Source organism: Mauremys reevesii, linkage group 6 (assembly GCF_016161935.1).
Source record: "Mauremys reevesii isolate NIE-2019 linkage group 6, ASM1616193v1, whole genome shotgun sequence".
Classification (NCBI taxonomy): Eukaryota; Metazoa; Chordata; order Testudines; family Geoemydidae; genus Mauremys; species Mauremys reevesii.
In genome coordinates, this window is record NC_052628.1 from 40092499 (window position 1) to 40111425 (window position 18927).

The following is an 18927-nucleotide window of genomic DNA, read 5'->3' on the forward strand; positions in this document are numbered from 1 at the left end:
CTTTTTGTTTAGATTAATTTAATCTGACTCCCTTTTGCACCTTTTTCCATCAACATTTATTAATTTATTGTAACACTTTATAAACTTTTATCCACTTTCCCTCCGTTAGGCTCACAAGGCCCCAGTTATCACTACAGTCCAATCCATTTGAACCAGACCAATGAACGTAACACTGGTAACCAAGCAATTCTATTTATGTCCAGATTTAAGTGTCTTTACAAATTTGACATGTAATTTTTGTTGAATATGAATACAAATAAAATAATGCTAGCCATACTTTGAGTTCCCGACATGAACTTTACAAACACTTGAGGCTTTACAGTCAAAGGTTAACTCTGCCCCCACACATATCTGAATCACATGGCTTCTCAGATATACCACTATTCCCACAACCTTGTCAAGTGAATCTTGTCAGGTGCAGAGGCAGGGCTCCACAGGAACCTTTATTTAGTTACAGATCAAACCTTCAAGATCCAGAGGGTTCTCAACTGCCACTGTCCTCAGGATCAAACTCTTTCACATACCTGGTATAGGAATGATTTTCAGACATTATGGTCTCAATGCTTTTCAGGAGGAGGAATGGAAAGGTATCATGTGCCATACTTAGTGACAGGCTAGTTCCCTGGCATAAGTTAGAACAGCCTGAAGACTGCCCTAAACTGTGCTTGCTGTCAATCGCTCCTATGGGCCATTGAGGCACCCAGGAACTGCATCCACCAAATCCCGCTACTGTAGCCATGACTCCATTGGTGGGACCAGGAAGGGAGATTGGTGCAGGAGCCATTGTGGTGTCTCTAAACAACCCAATGGTTCTCCTATCAAAGCGTGTGGAGTGGCCCCAGCACAGCTGAGGATTTGGCCCTTTTTGTCTGACAGCCACATGCAAATGTTACATGTGTCTCCATGTCTGTAGAAAATAATTGTATATTATAGTACAGGGCATTATTTGGGAAATAGTATGTGATGTAACTAAACATTGCATTATAATGCATATACACAAGGGGGCAGATTAACTTTATGGACAAACCTTTACTTTGGCATTTCCTGACCTCTGAGTGATTTAACCACGAGCCTTAATGATACTTAAGACACAGCTTTTAATAGAATTTCCTGGCATGTAAGCAAAAATGGGAGAGAAAAAGATAGACACTGGGAACATGCTATCTCATATCCCCTGAAAGGTTATACATCCTTTCCTGAACACTGAGGACAGGAGACTTTGTGCAGTCTCAACACCGTTTTTAAAATGGAATATTTATTTTATGGCTAGTGATATTACTTACCTACCAGATTTTTTTAGTCACAATGCAATATTTAATACATGAACGTTTGAAGGTTTTCTCCTGAATCTTCTAAGTCAGCTTAGCTGTAGATCAGTGGTTAATATTTCAAAGCATGATTTTTTGAGTGCACAGCTAGAGCATCTGTGTGAGGTTTTTCTTTAATCTCTTCCTTCATGACAGCTAAATCATACACAGTACTGTTCCAATTTCCAACTGATGTTAATTGCAGAAAGCAATAATGTCCTCAGCTCGGCTTAAGCAAATGCTTTTTTAAAAACTCAATAAAAAGGAAGAATATTTTCTTGTTAAGAGCTCTGGACTAGAATCTGGGAAACCTTGGATCAAATCCTATCTCTTCCACAGTCTCTCTGTGTGACTTTGGAAAAGTCACAATCTCTTTGTGCCTGGTTCTCAGTCTTCTGCTTGTATGCTGTATCTCTTCTTTCTCCCCTTCATCTGCTTTCTCTGTTCTGAATGTGAGCTCTTCAGGGCAGGATCTCTCTCTTGCTATGTGTATATACAGCACCTAGCATAATGGGGTCTGATGATGGCTGGAGTTTTCTGGAGCCATTGGAATACTCACATCCACTACGTATGTAGAAACATTCAGCAAGGAGTGAGGCAAATGATAAGCAAGACCTGCCTGCTCTGCTTAGCTACAGAGTGCAACAGATTTGGTGCTTCTGCTGGGTCAAGGCAAGTGCAATGGGTTCTCAACACAAGTCCGTGCTCCAAAGGGGTTCCCAGCACTTCAGGGAATAGAGGTGCTTTGGAGACTGAGCCAGGCAGGAGAGGAGTTGGAGTGGAGTTAGTGCATCCTCCACAGGGTGGATCCACCAGCCATTCCTCGCAGAATGGGAGAGTGCAGGAGTCAGTGGGGAGCACCGAAGCTGCCAAGCACCTCCACTGCCATTCCGGCCTGTAAGAGATGATTCTCTTGCTCGCTGGCCCCAGTGGGACCAGGGGAATTCCACAATGCACAGCCATTTACTCAGCATTAGGATGTGCTCCTAACCACGGCTCTTGTAAATGTAAACAAGCAAATGGTGTACATGTCACCCCACATGGTGAAAAATCACATCACAGTTCAGACCAACTTGTACTGCTGCTTTCTACTACTCCTTTAAAAAAAAATACATGGGCAGGTTGTCCCCAAAAGAGGAAGAACCTTTGCAAGGGACAGGAAACCTGTGAGATCATACCCAGGGCATTTCCATTGATTTGTCCCCAACAAAGAAGAGATTGTCACCCTCACCTTCCCCTGTGGAACTAGCAGAGCAGTTTAATCCCTTTACTTACTGAAATTAGATACTAGTGTGGTGGACTCTATAGGAAATGTTGAGATAGATACATAAACTGGTGGAGGCCAAAGCCATCTATGCAAAGGTTCTGTATGCTTCTGCACTGCTTACTAGCCCACCTGCCTTGAATCTTTTTCATCTTCCACACTAATTTCTCCCATCAGTTTCTAAAATGCAGTTCCCCTGAAATCAGTGGGTATTACATGTGAGTACAAAATCTGAGGGAAGACTTTGACCTTCAGTGTTTAGCTGTCCAGAATCTGATTGCTTGTCTAATATAGGAGAGAGAACTTAAGTCAGTACAGAAAGAATCACACCAAGCAACAATGACAGACTTTCTGAAATGTCTTTCAAACTTACCATTTTAAAAATATTGTATAAGTAGTAGTTTTTGGAGCACAGGGGACAGGCAACCAGGAGCAAAATAGACTTATTTTTCTTTCTGTGTAGCAAGTCAGTTCGCCATGCCAATCTGCAAAATGAAAGCAAACTAAATAAGCAATCACACTATATAGTGAAGGCCTATCTTGGACATCTATTTATAATACCCCATTAACAAGAGGAAGGCAACTCTCAAAATAAAAAAGCAATAAGTCTGAAATGGGATACATCTTCTTAATTAGCCAGTGGGATTGCCTGTCAAAATGATAGTGTTTGGACAAAACAGACATCTATGCAATTAGGACTGCAATCAGGAATTACTTAAAACCCAACCACTTTAGGGCTTGTTTATACAAAGAGCACCAGAGGGGTATGATTTGTAAAGCACACAAGTGTGCTGTGCTCTAACTGCCCCATCTAGACCCTGCTGGTATGTACTCAAATGTACCTAGTCCATGTTAACATAGACTTGTTTGAAATTAACTACATCAACACAAACTAGGTACATTTTAGAGCATGGTGTGGTCTGTTAGGGGCTGTGTGCTGAGCCAAGCGGCCAGCTAACCTAGGCTGAGAGCTTACTAATGAGGCTCTAGTGTGCTATTCTTTGATCCCTAAGCCCTTTAGCCCCACACCCTTGTCCAGGGATCCTATCTCACTGAGAACAGGGGTTTAAAAAGCCAGCTCCTAAGTGACCACCAGCAGCAAAGAGGGGAGTTATGTGAGGGAGTTCAGAGAGGCATTCCTTCTAGGTCCAGCTCTCAAGCAGAGAGTGCCCTGGGACAGAGTGAGCTACCAAGGAGAGTTTGTCAGCAGAGACAGTTCAGTGGCAGGAAGAGGAGGCTGATGGGTTTTAACCTAACTACGCCAAAAAAACCCTCGAGAAAAGAAACACAGAAAGGAGGAGAAAAACCAAACAAAAACAGTCTTCTACACCTAACATTCTCTAAACTTAGGTCACAAACAAACCCTGCAAGAGTAAAAATAATACCGGCAGAAGTCAGAGCTAACCAGTTTATTGCACTGAATGCAGCATGTACAATTATCTGCCTTGTGGGCAGGTGACATGTATTTTCGGTGCAAGCAACTCATGGTCCTCAGAGACTGAGTATGGGCTCTTGAGACCAGAGTGGCTGAACTGGAAGAGCTAAAGGAGACAGAGGGTACGTAGATGAGACTTTCAGACACACAGTAGAACGGTCCCACCCCCCAGTCTGACAGCATCTGTACTGCTGAGGAAGATGAAAGTCTCAGGGAAGGAAACATCAAGCTGGAGCAGAGGGAAATGATTCCATAGCTGGGACCTCCTTCTAGATGAGGTCATGATATCCCCTCACACTGAGGCTACCCACTGAAGGAGAGGACCCAGTTACTAGGAAGAGCCAGGTAGCAGAGTGGGGGATTTACTTAATAGAAATATAGATAGCTGGTTTGTGATGACTGGGAGAACTGCATGGTGACTTGCCTGCTGGGTGTGAAGATTGTGGCTCTCATGAGATATCCAGACAGACTTTTGTGTCATGCTGGGGAGGAGACCACGGTCATATGTACCAATGACATAGGGAAAGGTAGGAGAGAAGGCCTGGAGGCCAAATTTAAGCTGCTAGGTAAGAGTAAAGTCTAGGACTCTGATGGTATTTCTCTGAAATGCTTCCAGTTCGAAGCACAGTGCCAAGAAGACCAGCAGAACTGCAGGGTCTCAATGCATGGATGAGATGATGGTGTAGGGAGAAGGGATTTAGGTTTATTAGGAACTGGGGAGGCTTTGGAGAAAAGAGGAGCTGATAGGAAGGATGGGCTCTTCCTAAACCAAAACAGAACCAGATTGCTGGCATGTAACATTTAAAAAGTTATACAGGATTTTTTAAACTAAGGGGTGGGAGAAAGCCAACAGGTACAGATGAGAACAGGGTTCAGGCAGAGACATCCCTTAGGGGTGAATTTTTATTAAAAGAGGAACTCTATATCCTAGTAAAGAGGATAGGAGAGAAGTTGGTAAAGTACAGGTAGGAGCTACTGAGGAACAGTCAAATGTAAGAGTCCTACTTAAATAGAACACATGAAGGTAAGCGACTGGATACTGACAATGTACAAGTGCTTATATATGTAACCCACACACCTCCTGGGTGAGGTGTTCTGTCCCATCTAGTGACCACTTAGAGAGAGAGAGAAAATGAGTCTGTTCTACAGCTTTAGCTAAGAGCCATAGGGCTTTTAGCTCATGCAGTAGAGGCTCATGCACTAAGCTTCAGAGGTCCCAGGTTCAATCCTGACAATGACCAGGGTCTGTCAGTGTTACAAGTGCAGGCTCATCTGGGATTTCAACTGGGAAGTCTCTGAAGCTTGGGATATACTTCCTCAGTTAGGAGAAGTATGTAACCCACACACCTCATGCAGTGGCATAGCCAGGTGGAGGGAAGAGGGGGAGTGGGAAAAAAAAGATGCCACCTGCTGCAGTGCTTTTACTGATGGGGCAGCGCTCTGGGTCTTTGGCAGCATCTCGGCGGTGGGACCCTCACTCGCTCCACAGGTCTTCAGTGGTATTTCGGTGATGAAGCTTGAGTGCCGTCGAAGACACCCGAAGCGAGTGAAGGTCCCGCTGCCGAAGTGCCGCCGAAGACCCGGAGCGCCGTCCTGTCAGTAAAAGCGCTGCAGTGAGTGGTGCCTTTTGTTGTTTTTGTTTGCTCCCGGGTGAGTAAAATTAAAAAGGCGCCACTTGTGCTTGGTGGGGGAGCAGCCGCTCCCCCCAGCTATGCTACTGACCTCCTGGGTGAGATGTTCTGTCCTATCTAGTGGCACCGAGAGACCTCTGAGAGAGAGATTAATGAGTCTGTTCTACAGCCTTATCTAAGAGCCAGATGGCTTTTTAGCTCATATCGTAGAGGCTCATGCACTAGAGGTCCCAGGTTCGATCCCACCCGCTGATGACCGGGATCTGTTGGTGTTATATATACACATGCTAGAAGTCTAAATAGTAAGATGGGTGAACTAGAGAGCCTGGCATTAAATGAGGATATTGATATAATAGGTATCACAGAAACTTGGGGTAATAAGAATAATCAATGGGACGCAGTAATACCAGGGTACAAAATATATAGGGATGACAAAATAGGTTGTGCTGGTGGGGGCATGGCACTAAATGTGAAAGGAAGCACTGAGTTAAAGTAAAAATCTTAAATGAATCAAACCAGGTACCACAGAATCTCTATGGATAGAAATTCAAGTCTTGAACAATAAGAGTATAGCAGTGGGAATATACTGCCGACCACCTGACCAGGATGGTGAGGGTGACTGAAATGAACAGGGAAATTAGAGTTGCTACAAACAAGGGCTGTCAATTAATCACAGTTAATGCATGCAATTAACGCAAAACAAATTAACTAGATTAAAAAATAGTCATGATTAATTGCAGTTTTAATCACACTGTTAAACAATAATAGAATACCAATTTAAATTTACTATAAATATTTTTGGATGTTTTTTCTACATTTTCAAATATATTGATTTCGATTAAAGCACAGTATAAAGTGTACAGTGCTCACTTCATATTTTTATTACACATATTTGTACTGTAAAAAAAGATAAAGTAAATAGTATTTTTCAATTCACCTAATACAAGTACTGTAGTGCAAGCTTTATCATGAAAGATTTACAAATGTAGACTTTTTTTAACATAGCTGTACTCATGAAACAAAACAATGTAAAACTTTAGAACTTACAAGTCAAAACATAAAGGGACATATGAATGTTTAGCATATCTGGTACATAAATACCTCGCAATGCTGGGTACAACAGTGACATGTGAATGCCTGTTCTCACTTCCAGGTGACATTGTAAATAACCGGGCAGCATTATCTCCCATAAATGTAAACAAACTTGTTTGTTTTAGTGATTGGCTGAACAAGAAGCAGGACTGAGTGGACTTGCTTGAGATGAATTGAAAAATGCTTTCTTTTTTTTTTTACAGTGCAAATATTTAACCAATAATAATAAAAAGTGAGCACTGTACAGTTTGAATTCTGTGTTGTAATTGAAATCAATATATTTAAAAATGTAGAAAAAATCCAAAAATATTTATAGTCAATAGTGTGATTAAAACTGTGATTAATTGTGACTATTTTTTTAATCTCATGATTAATTCTGATAATTTTTTAATCATTTGACTGCCCTACTACAAAGGCAGAAAATGCAATAATAATGGGAGATTTCAATTATCCTCATTGATTGGGATGCAGAGATAAAGTTTCTAGACCCATTAAATGACTCCTTCTTGGAGCAATTAGTCCTGGAACCCACCAGGGGAGAAGTGAAAACCAGGATCTGGTCCAAGAAGTGAATCTAGCTGAACTGCTTGGTAATAGCAACCATAATGTAATTAACATCCTTGTGGGGGAAAAAATGCCAAAGACACCCATCATAGTAGCATTGAACTTCAAAAAGGGAAGTATACAAAGGAAGCTAGTTAAATAGAAATTAAAAGAGCTAGCTATGAGGGTAAAATGTCTACAAACTGCATGGAGACTATTTAAAAACACCAGAAGAGGCTCAAACTAAATGTATATCCCCAATAAAAAAAGCAGTAAGAGGACCAAAAATACCACCATGGATAAACAGCAGAGTAAAAGAGGTGGTTAGAAGCAAAAGAAGCATCTTTTAAAAATTGGAAATCAGTTCCATTGAGGAAGAGAGAAAGGAGCATGCGCTCTGGCAAGTGTAAAAGTATAGTAAGGTAGAACAAGAAAGAATGTAAAGAACTAGCTAAATACACAAAAACTAACAGCAAAAAGTTTAGGTATATCAGAAGCAGGAAGCCTGCCAAATAATCAGTGGGACCACTGGACAATCGAGCTGCTAAATGAGTACTGAATGAAGACAAGGCCGTTGTGGAGAAGCTAAATGAATTCTTTGCATTGGTCTTCACTGCAGAGGATATGGGAAGGAGCAGGGAGCCAGAAAACTCCATGAATTTGACTTTGTGATGTTCCCAGGCATCTGTTCCTTCAGTTAGAAGGAGTTTTAGGGCCACAAAGTGGAGACAGAGTGCAGCTTTTAATTCCTGTGGCCCTAAAGCTTCACAGGGAAAGGAAGCTTCAGTCCTACAGCCAGCCCCTCCATGCTATTTGCAGGCATCTGTTCCTCTGCCAATGGTCAAGCACACTGCACCTGCATAAATTCCTTCCCCCCCTCCCCCCAGAGAAGGGCTTCTGTGAAGTCTGAATTAATGCTGCATTAATTTAAGTGCAGATACCTGTTACCTTTGCAAGGGCAGAGAGTAACTCTTTCTCCTTACCCCACCAGCAAAAATTCCCTGGATGCATATGGGGCTTTTGTGGGGTCAGGGAAGAGGTGGCCATAGTGTTGAAGAGCTCCCTATGCTTGTGGAGGAGATCATTTCAGTCTTAGTACTGGTGGCTTTACAAAAATGCCTTCAGTTTGCATGTGATTACACTATAATGAGCAACTTGGAATCATAGGAATTAGAGATGGACAAGGCCTATTAGCTCAGCTGATCCCTCTCCCTGCTAATGCAGGTCTGTTTGTACATTACATTCTCCAGTATCTTGATCAGGTCAGTTTTCAGTTATTCAAACAATGATGTTCCAACCACTTCATTCTACAGTCAAATAAAGCTCCCCATTATCAAGTGTTTCCTTACTGAACTTAAATTTTCCTTTGCACAGTTTCATCCAATGACTTCTACTTTCATTCCACTGTATCTCCTCCCACCAGAAATCTAATATCTTTTGAAAAGACAAAGGGGAAATGGACTAGTTTTTTCACTTTGAAAACTCTTTTTATTAATCAGCAAGATTTTTCAGCAATGTTTTCATAAGGGTTATAGTCAACAGATACTGAATTAAATGAGTGGCCTGGAAAGCTGTCTGTGGCTGATTCCAGCAAGAATGGCTGGTGTCTACCTGACACATCCAGTGCTCACTGTGTACTCAGAGTCCATCTTCTATGCTGGAACTGTTTTTACTGGCAGAAAAATCCTATTTGCTGAAACAATTGTTCAGCACCCCAACTTTCTGAGAGGCAGCTGCGAAAGTTCCAGCAGGCTGCTCTACTTCTGCTGTGCCTGTCATCCCAGTACTGCCATTGGTGCAGCCTAGCCTGCTTACTCTTGCATCCCCAGCTGGGAAGGGCAATGCGCTAGTGGGGGCTGCAGTAGCATTAATTTCAAAATGTTTTCCAATAGCTTTTTCTCTCATCCATCTGCCACAACTCTTGCCAAGTGCCTCTTCTGAATCATAGCATTCCTTGTCCTCCTTCCTCCCCCTGGATTCATTTCCCCATCCCTCTATAGTTCCCACCAGATCTACCTACTTCTGGATTTGTGCTGGTGGGAGGAGGGGGAAATCTCATATCAACATCCTCCTCTGCTGCCTCCTCCTCATCTCTGGTGACATTTGCCCCAACCTTGGCACCACCCACATGCATCCTCACCACCACCTCTCCCTCTTTTGTGCCACCATTCTCAATCTCACTCCCATCCCCCCTCCTGCTGTCTCTGGAATGTCCAATCCATCTCTAAAAAGATTGCAACCATCCATGACCTCTTCACATCTTTTTCCCTCCAGCTCGTGAATCCCTTAATCTGACATGACCTCTGTAGCTGTCCTCTCTTACAGAGGATTCTCCTTCATACTCCTCATCCTGAGTCAGACCATGGTGGTGGAATTGGGCTTTTTCTCTCCCTGGCACTTCCAACCCCTCCTCACTCTCTCCATTTTTCAATAGCATTGCATCTGACTCTTCTCCCCTACCATGTTGCTGTCATTCACCATCCACCCAACTCCTCCTTATCAATCTTCCTCTCTGATTTCAACTCCTGACACTTTCTCCTCCTCATCTTCTTCTCACAAGTTCCTCCGTTCAACCTCTGTGACTTCAACTGCCATGTTGATGATACATCCAGCCATGTAGCTGCAAGTTTCCTCTCCCTCATCTCTTCATTTCACCAGCTGTCCCGTTTTCAACTATTCCACTCACCAAAAAGTTACTCACCAAAGTGAGTCAAAACTGATTTGACGTGATATTCACCAAGAACTGCTTTCTGATCTCTCCGTGCTGAGTTCCGCTCTCCAGTCATCACTTGGTCTCCTTCAACATTGCCCATTAGCCCCTCCCTCATTCCCTGTCACTTGGCCTTTCATTACTTCTAATCCATCAGCACTGATTGCTTTCAGCCCTTTCCTCCCTGCCTTTTTTCTCCATTGATATGGTTGTTGACTTTCTCCATACTTCACTCTCCTCTGTCCTTGATTCTTTTTTTTCTCTTCCCTTCCATTGCAAGGTCCTTCCTGGCTTACCTCCAGCATCTTCTTTCTCCACTTCTGCTTTTGCTTTGCAGATCAACTCTGGCAGAAATTCTGTGACAGGGATGACTTCCTCTTCTACCAATTTGTTCTCTCCTCCTTCACTTTTGCTTCTTCGTTGCTAACAACTCACTTCTCCAATTTAATTTAACCCTAGCAATCCCAACTGCCTTTTTGCCACCGTTGACTGTCCTCAACCCCTCCCATCATTCTGCCTCCAGTTCTCTCTCCATGCAACATCTTGCCAATTTCTGCCAAGAGAAAACTGACAACATACAGTGTGACCTTTCTTTCCCTTCCTACAACTCCTGCCTCCTTTCTCCTGTAACAGATGCAGAAGTTTCTCATCTGTTCTCCTCCTCTAACCCTTTCATATGCCCCAGTGACTCCATCCTTTCTCCAGATCTCCTTGGCACATCCCCTCCCTCCCTCTTCTCTTTAACCTCTTGCTCTCCTCTGTCTCTTTCCCCTCACAATACAAGCATGCTTCAGTCTCTCCCATCTTAAAGAACTCCCACCCTTGACCTCACTTACCTCTAACTACTGCCCCGTATCCCTTTCATCTGTAAGATCATTGAACACGCCTTCTAAAATCACTGTCTGGAGCCTCTCTCCTCAAGTTCTAACCTAGGCTCTCTCCAATTCGGCTTCCATCCCTTGCAGTTCACTGGAACCTCTCTTGCCAAAGTCTTCAGTGACCTTTTCCTAGCAAAGCTCAGACCCAGTCTGTGGGGGTTCAACAGGCTTCAGTCCCTCATCCCACTTCTCCTCCCACTCTGCATCTTATCTCTGTGTAATCTCATCCACAAATCCAAATTCAACTGCCAATGCTATGCAGACAACTCACTAAACTACCTCTCTACTCCAGTTCTGTCTCCTGTCCAAACTAAAGTCTTGTCCTGTGTCTCAGAAAACTCCATATGGCTGTCTAGTAGTCAGTTCAAGATGAACATGGCTTCAGCAGAGCTTTTAATCTCCCGCCCCAAAACCCTCTCTGCTACCTCCTTTCTCAATCACTGTGGACAACTCCACAATCCTGGTGGTCACTCAGGCCTGTAACCTGGGTGTCCTCTTCAACTTGGACCTCTCTCTTGGGCCTTGCATCCAGGCTACATCGAAATCTTGCATAACATCTCTATGATATGGCCATTCCTATCTATTCACACAGCTAAAACTTTCATCCACTGGCTTCTCCTTCCCTATTGCATCATCATATTGCACCTCAGTTATGGCAACATCCTTCTCTCTGGCCCTGACAAATACAATTTTACCCCCATTCACACCCATTCAGAATTCTGCTGCAAAGATCATTTTCCTAGCTCGGCATTTTGACCATGTCACATCTCTCCATTGAGGCAACAGAGTGGAACTCAGCACAGAGAGATCAGAAAGCAGTTCTGAAGAAACTTCTGGTGCTACTTTCAGAAATTCCTATCCAATGGAGATTGGATTGCAGCCAAAAAACTTTACGCTAATGAATATTTCAAACCCAAATTGATTACCCAATCACTTCAACTGGGGGATTTCCTTCAGCAGTGAGGCCCATCCTTGCCATTAACTGGCTATTGCCTAAAGAGAGTTATTTATTTACCTGGAACTTGCTTGCAAAATGGAAGATCAGGTTCCAAGCAATTAGAAGAATCTGGAAGATAACATAGGATAAAATTAACAGCAAGAATGTAAAACAAATATGGAAAGAATATATATGTTGAAGTTCTTTCTTTTTAAAGTTTTTGCATAGTCTCTCCTGCCATGAGTTAATACAGACAGTTCTTTGGGCATGGGATGATCATATTTAAATAATTTATTACCATTTTTTACTATTTGTAAATGGATGAGTTATGCAGTGAATGAAAACTCACCTCTTATGAACAGGGCCATAGACACAAGCAATAAGAAGCACTTCATCTTCTCCTTTAAAAAGAAGGATAATCGTTACTATGGGCGTATTCATGGGCTTCAGTCCACTTCTAGCTGAAGCTCTCCAAACTTTCCATTCAATCCACTACCTACTACACTAACATCAGGTGAATACCAGTGACGCCCTTATGATGCTTATTGGTGATACACTGGATTGTAAGAGATACCCAGACTAAAAGTCAGCTGTTAGTTATATCCAGGTGGGGAAAGGTGTCGGGGTGGGAAGCTCTTGTGGCCAGCCACTGGAATAAGGATCTTTCTGTGGACATGACTACAAGGGGCCACAACTGGGATGCTGACTAGTGCAGGACAAAGAGCAAGCAGCTCAGGAGGATTTACATTCAAACTGGGGCTGCCAGGAAAAAGTCTGGTAGTGGAAATGTGACCTGTCCACTTTTTTCAGGAGTTGGACAAGATTTTGATCAATTACCCTACTGCCCAATCCAGGACGGTTGAAGCTGATGCTGTCCACTCTGCTAACCTCCCCCACCCCTCAAAGGATGACCAGTAAGACTCATTGGATGATAAGCATGAGGAGGTCAATGAAGAGCTGTCCCCAGAAAGCCAGGATCCCTTTGGGACAGAGGATCCTGATGCGAGCAACAGAGCCCAATTCCCAGCCAGAAATCTAGGCCCATGCCATGGAGGACATCATGCCCATCCACATATTTTCCTTTCCACTCCCCACAACTGTCCTGCCTGGTGAACCCCCTTACATCCAAACACCATTTGCCAGCTCAAATCTCTGAATTCATCCAGCTTTGAGTGCTGAAATACAGCCCAAGCAGCCTCTGCCTATTCTGAGTTACCAGTATAGCATTGCTGAGCATTGTTGGGTCCATGCTGGCTGACAGCAATTCAAAAGCAGAGCTAGCTCAACCAGAAAGGACACATGGGGTGAAGCCCGTGGAAACCTGCCTGGCTTCTGCTATGCATCCCAAAATGCAGAGCAAGAAAAATCCCAGAATGCACACTGCTCAGCAGCAAAAAAAATAGCCATGAGATGCTCTCTGAGAATGCCGTATGTTTAGTACTCAGCAAGCTGCCGCTGTGTGTGCACAATAATGCAGATTGAAAGAGGAACAGCTGTCTCATGTGCGGCTTACATACTGCAAGTTAAATAACGCATGTCTAATCAATCCATTTTAAACTGCCCCCTAGACAAATCCTTAGTTGTGAGATTTTTTAGGCTGTCCCAAAGAGAAAGGGAGGGGGAGAGGAAGGATAGAGTAATCCGAGTCACTCAAAAATAAGATTGCTCAAAACCACTCAAGAATAGTTGGCAGGGATTGTTCTTTTCCATCGTTAAATTATGATTGCTAAAGAAACACTCTAAAAGTCAACTTGTCAATTATAGTTTGATGGCAGAAACAGTGGCTCAAAGAGTTATAGATTAGATCATAAAAGACAAGAGGTGAAACAAATCAGGAGACAACAATAGAGTCAACTTCGTTAAATACAAAGTACTCATTTGAAACAAGAGGGATAATCACATTTAAGGCAGCCTGTTTCCATTGAAGAGAGTCTTCACTGTGAACAAAACAGTCCAGCGGCAAATATATTGAATTTGAATAGTGTAGGGTACGGGGAAGCTTAGAGAGGACCATAAACCAAGTCCAAATTATATTTATTGGCATTCCAAAACTCCACATTGCTTTAATGCCATTTTAAAAATAAAGAATTTGGGCCAAATATAACAAGTATAATAGAACCTTGCGAATCAAAATAGCCGAGATGATAAAATGCTGAAAACTGCAATTTATAATAGGAATGAATAAGAACTCATCTTTAATTATAGCAGCACTGCCAGGTTCCTATAGTAACCTTTTTATGTATAATGAAGCCTGAATTATTCTACGTAAAATGTAATTTAAAAATAGCCACTTTCTGCAACCTGTCAATCTTATCCTTTCACCCTTGCAGGCCTGGACTTATATCAGAAGTGAAATGAGTTTTTCTGGTCTCTGCAAACTAGGTTGAATATCATTCTCAGAGATGTTGGCAAATGTTCAGTATTGACTAGAATAGACCACCAAACTCGCTTCATTTGGGACAAAAGCAGCTTTTCAGCCCAAGTTTCCAGAGGAAAAAAAGGCTGTTGCATAAAGTCAATGTTCTACTGGAGTTCTTCGTCTCCTCCTCTCATTTATTTAAATTCGTACTATTCTACAATAAGACAACCATTGCAGGTTCTGGGCACCCCGAAGCTCTTCAAAACACAATCTTAAAATAAACCACTTCCACCAATCCATCAGTTACCCTAGATAACAATAACCTAACAACAACAAAACATTTAATGTAACCCCCTACAATAGAATCTCTCACTCACTCCAATGTGCCCCCCACCCCAATTAACCATCTCTTTCTATTATACTCCAAAGAGGAAGTGTGTTTTAAAGGCCGGGGCCTTAATGAAGAATACCCTGCGAGGCTTTTTCAGCTTTCTACCAATGGGGCTCCAGCACATGCATCCCCGTATATCACTAGCTGTGGTGGTCAGACTCTGATCCTGCAGCTGCACTCCTGTGGATAGACCCCAGCATTCATACTGAGCCCCACTGAAATCAGTAGGAGTCTCCCCATGTGAATAAGTCCATTGCATCAGGGTCTTGGACAGATAGGTTAGGCCATTTAGAGCTTCATAAGTCAAGCCAATGCCTTAAAATCAACCCAGAAACCAATAGGAACATCATAGAATACAGTTATATTGTATATGGTAAGCAATATAGCATATTTAATTAAGGTCCTACCTGGTTTGAAGTATGGTAGCTGAGAAATCTTCATTGCCCCTTTGCTGAGATTGCATAATATAGTTATTTTAAATTAGTATTGTTTCTGTGGGCTAGGGACATTTTAATAAATTAATACGTTTTGGGTGTTTTATTAGTAAAGGCTGAAGTTCGATTTATCTCCCTTTTAACCAAGGTTAGTTTTCATTAAAAATCAACTCACAGACAATAGGATACTGGACCCAATACCACTTCCTCTAGATTCACCTCCAGGACTCCAAGATAGTAAAAGGTAGGACAGATTCTTGCAGAGTGTAGTTGCCAAAGAAACACTTTGTTTCTGACCTCAGAGACTAACTCTGACATGTTGTACAGAAGAGATCCCACACAGCCTTTAGCCACACCCCTTGAGGGAAATTTGGAACCACAGGGAAATCTCCACCCCACCCACTTTCCTCCTTGTCAATTTCAAGTTACACCATAAAATAGCTTATTGCTAAAATATTTACATATTATCTCAAAGAGAATCAGGATGTACACCCTAATGTGTTCTCTAACCAGAGACTGTCAAAAGGTTGCGTTCCAAACAAGAGGTTGAAAAAATCCCCCCAGAAGCCTGTACAAACCACAAATAATATATATATACTAGATAGCAAACACCGAATACAGAAGAGCAAGCAATTCACAATCTCAGGGGAAAGCTTCTTTTGAAGAACAGACTAGAAACCAAAATCTTCCTTTGTTTTATTAAGAAAGTCTTGAGAGAGCAAAGTCTAACTTTTGTTCACAGTGGTGTCAATCTGCACTCACTCCACTGACAAAGGAGTGACCTGATTTACACTGGTGTCCGTAAGAGCAGAGTTTGTCCTAGTAGGTCAGCTAGAGTATTTTTAAGAAACCAGAAAATATTTTTAGAGGGACAGTTAAGCTGTGTCTACGCTGCGTCTGGGAGCATGCTTTCCAGTGTGGGTAGACAGACGTGCACAAGAGTGCTAAAACTAATGTAGCTGGGACAGCATGGGCAGCTGGCATTCCAGGCAGGTTTGTACTCAGACAGCTAGCCTGAGGTGCCATCAGGGTTACCCTGGCGATACTGAAATTTGTAGTGTGCTAGCTCAAGCAGAGCTAGTGTGTGTGTCTGTCTACCTGCTCTGGCCTGGCTACCTACCCAGCTGCAGGGTTGATACACCCTTAGAATACGGGGTTGTTTTGTGGAGAAAGTGAGAGGAGTTGCTCCTTGAGATGCATGGCATTTTACAGAAACAAGCTGACAGCTCCTTATGCAGGTCACGTGTTGTGAGTACCTTGTTTTGAATCAATAGTGCTTTGATCCTGGCTTGCCTCTGAGCGCACTTTATATGTTAATTTTACCTTTCTGTTTTCAGATATTAAAGCTTCTGAAAACAGAAAGTGAATGTAATGACTGTTTTTATAAACCCGTTCCTCATTCATGTATGCTCAAAACCTGGGGCCTATGTTCCTCAACAATCTACATTCCCATTTGCATGGAGAAGGATCAGCCTCATACAATCACTAACAAAGTATCAATCAATATAAAGCTAAATGCAGGATTGGCTTAGGTAGTGTCTCTCCTGTTGGCACAGGTAGTGTCTACACTGAAGCACTGAAGATGTGTAACTGTGCTGCTGAAGCGTTTTAAGTGTAGACAAGACCTTATATATCACCTTATAACGTGGGATACCGATATTGCAAGTGAGATTAGTGCATGCAGCAACTTACAAGCATTTAATACAGTCTAAACACATTTTTACAATTCTAATTCCTATTTTAACAATAATAACACGCCAGTGATCCAGACTGGTCCCCACTACGTATTTATCTGTGTTCAGCTGAGACCTAGGGGCCTTGGCTTGAGCTGGCACCTGGTCTGCCAGCATCACACTTAGCCTCTGGCCTAAGTCTGCTTTTGTTGCTCATTAAATAATAATGACTATAAACGTTAACCTAAGAAGCTGCTGCTGCTGCTACATTTTTTTTATTATTATTTTTATATATTTTAATCCCACCTTCAATCAGTTTGGGTGTTTCTAGGCTTTTTCTTGGCAAGATCTCTTTTCCTTCTTTTCTGTTGGTATGGCAACACCCATTTTTTCATGTTCTCTGTGTGTATATATATATCTTCCTACTGTATTTTCCACTGCATGCATCCAATGAAGTGGGTTTTAGCCCACAAAAGCTTATGCTCAAATAAATTTGTTAGTCTCTAAGGTACTCCTGTTCTTTTTCCTTCTATGTATCCATGTTCCACAAGAGAGACACTGAAATCCTTTATAAACCTAGATCGGAGCTAATAGGCAGGGCCAGCTCCAGACACAGCATCCCAAGCAGGTGCTTGGGGAAGCAGTCTGCAAGGGGCGACAGTCCGTGTGTTTTTGCCCCCAAGCAGCGTGCCAAATTGCCGCCCTGGACAGCAGGGGCAGTCCATGTGCCATTAGGGCGGACCACACGTTTCCACGGCGGCAGCAATTCGGCAGCAGTTTCTATGTTCAGCTGTCCGCGGCGGCACAGCTTCTGTCTTCTGTCTGAAGACAGAAGCTGCTGCCAAATTGCTGCTGCTGTGGAAATGCGCGTGCTGCCCTAATGGCGCACGGATTGCTCCCACTGTCAGCGTCGGCCATTCGGCACGCTGCTTGGGGCGGCAAAAACAGTAGAGCCGGCCCTGCTAATAGGACTCACCTGGTCTGGCTTTCAAGATGAGTCCAGCCCTTTGCAGGCTTCTAGCATCTGGATATTCTGTGCATTTTGGGTGCTGTGAAACTAATTTCTTTTAAAAAGGTTTCATATCTTTATTTGGTTTTGTCATTTGTTTGTGATGCAGGAAATCACAGCTAGTGATCTGTCCATGCTCTGTTTAACTTTCCCCAAAAACCCTGTCACCTGTAAACCCTTAACAGACTATTTCATTTTCTCCCTCCCCCACTGTTACGGCCCCAAACGGCCCGAAGTACTCTGCAAGGACGAGACCGACTCCACACTGAGAGTAACTGGTTGTTTAATGAAGGTTACCGTGACACACCCGCAACGGGGACTCCGCTCGTTGCTGTCACTAAAGCGGGGAACCCAGCACCCTGCAACTTGAGCCTGGTTCGAAGTCCAAAGACCAGTATAAACCGGGCTCCTATTTATCACACTAACAGCAAAGCAGCACAGACATAACAAAGCAAGGCTATCTACTCTCTAGAGCTGCTTCCCATGGCCCACCGCCAGGGACTTTCCACATAGCAGTCTCAACCAGTTATGCTTGGCTAAAGCTGGGGCATTGTGACCTGTAATAACCGGAGCTGAGAAAGCGGACTCAGGGAAATGCCTAGCTAGTCCGTAACAATTTCTTCCGCAACTCCCTGCTCTCCTACACCCACATAAGCTATTTCCTTTGGACTTTTGTAAATGTAAGTCATAGGACTGCTTCTGCAATGTGCTGAATCACTATAACCAGTTCTGACTATAAAATGGAAAATCCCACACAGGGTACAGAAAAAGAAGATCAATAACCTATGTTCTTAATACCCAGTGTTGAGATTGCATGGACATGCAACTAGGAACTCCATTGGCTATGCAGAAAACAAATGTGTACTGTGATGGAGCAAGGCCGGATGGCTACAGGAAAGTACTGAGGAACAGGTATGTTAGCCCCAGGCTAAGCAAATCCCTAGTACCATGGGAACCAAAATGGCAGTTGCTCCAGGTTAATCAAGGCACCTGGGACCAATTAAGAACTTTCTAGAAGGCACCGGAGAGAGCTACATTGATTGGAGCACCTGCAGCCAATCAGGGCAGGCTAATCAGGGCACCTGGTATAAAAAGGGGAGCTCACTCCAGTCAAGGAAGGAGGAGCCAGAGGAAGGAAGTGTGTATGAGGAGCTAGAGACACAAGGAACTAAGAACTGAGAGAGTGTACTACTGGAGGATTGAGGAAACACCATACAATCAAGCAGTATCAGACACCAGGAGGATCCTACAGTGAGGATAAAGA

At 43.1% G+C, this 18927-nt stretch overlaps 1 protein-coding gene across 5 annotated transcripts in view; it reads right to left on the minus strand.

Annotated features, from left to right (window-relative positions):
- Window positions 1-15305, minus strand: part of LOC120408026 (interleukin-6 receptor subunit beta-like) — a 49829-nt gene extending 34524 nt beyond the window's left edge. The window contains exons 1-5 of one of the 5 annotated variants that reach the window (XM_039544511.1): window positions 15157-15305; window positions 14955-14998; window positions 12147-12198; window positions 11876-11926; window positions 2945-3056 (exon numbers count right to left, since the gene is read on the minus strand). In XM_039544511.1, coding sequence (XP_039400445.1) covers window positions 2945-3056; window positions 11876-11926; window positions 12147-12192 — 209 coding nt within the window. In that variant the 5' untranslated portion in view covers window positions 12193-12198; window positions 14955-14998; window positions 15157-15305. Of the gene's footprint in view, window positions 1-2944; window positions 3057-9973; window positions 10297-11875; window positions 11927-12146; window positions 12199-14954; window positions 14999-15156 lie in introns of those variants that run through there. The other 4 variants (XM_039544510.1, XM_039544512.1, XM_039544508.1 and 1 more) reach the window with 4 other exon arrangements.
- Between the last annotated feature and the right edge of the window lie 3622 nt (window positions 15306-18927).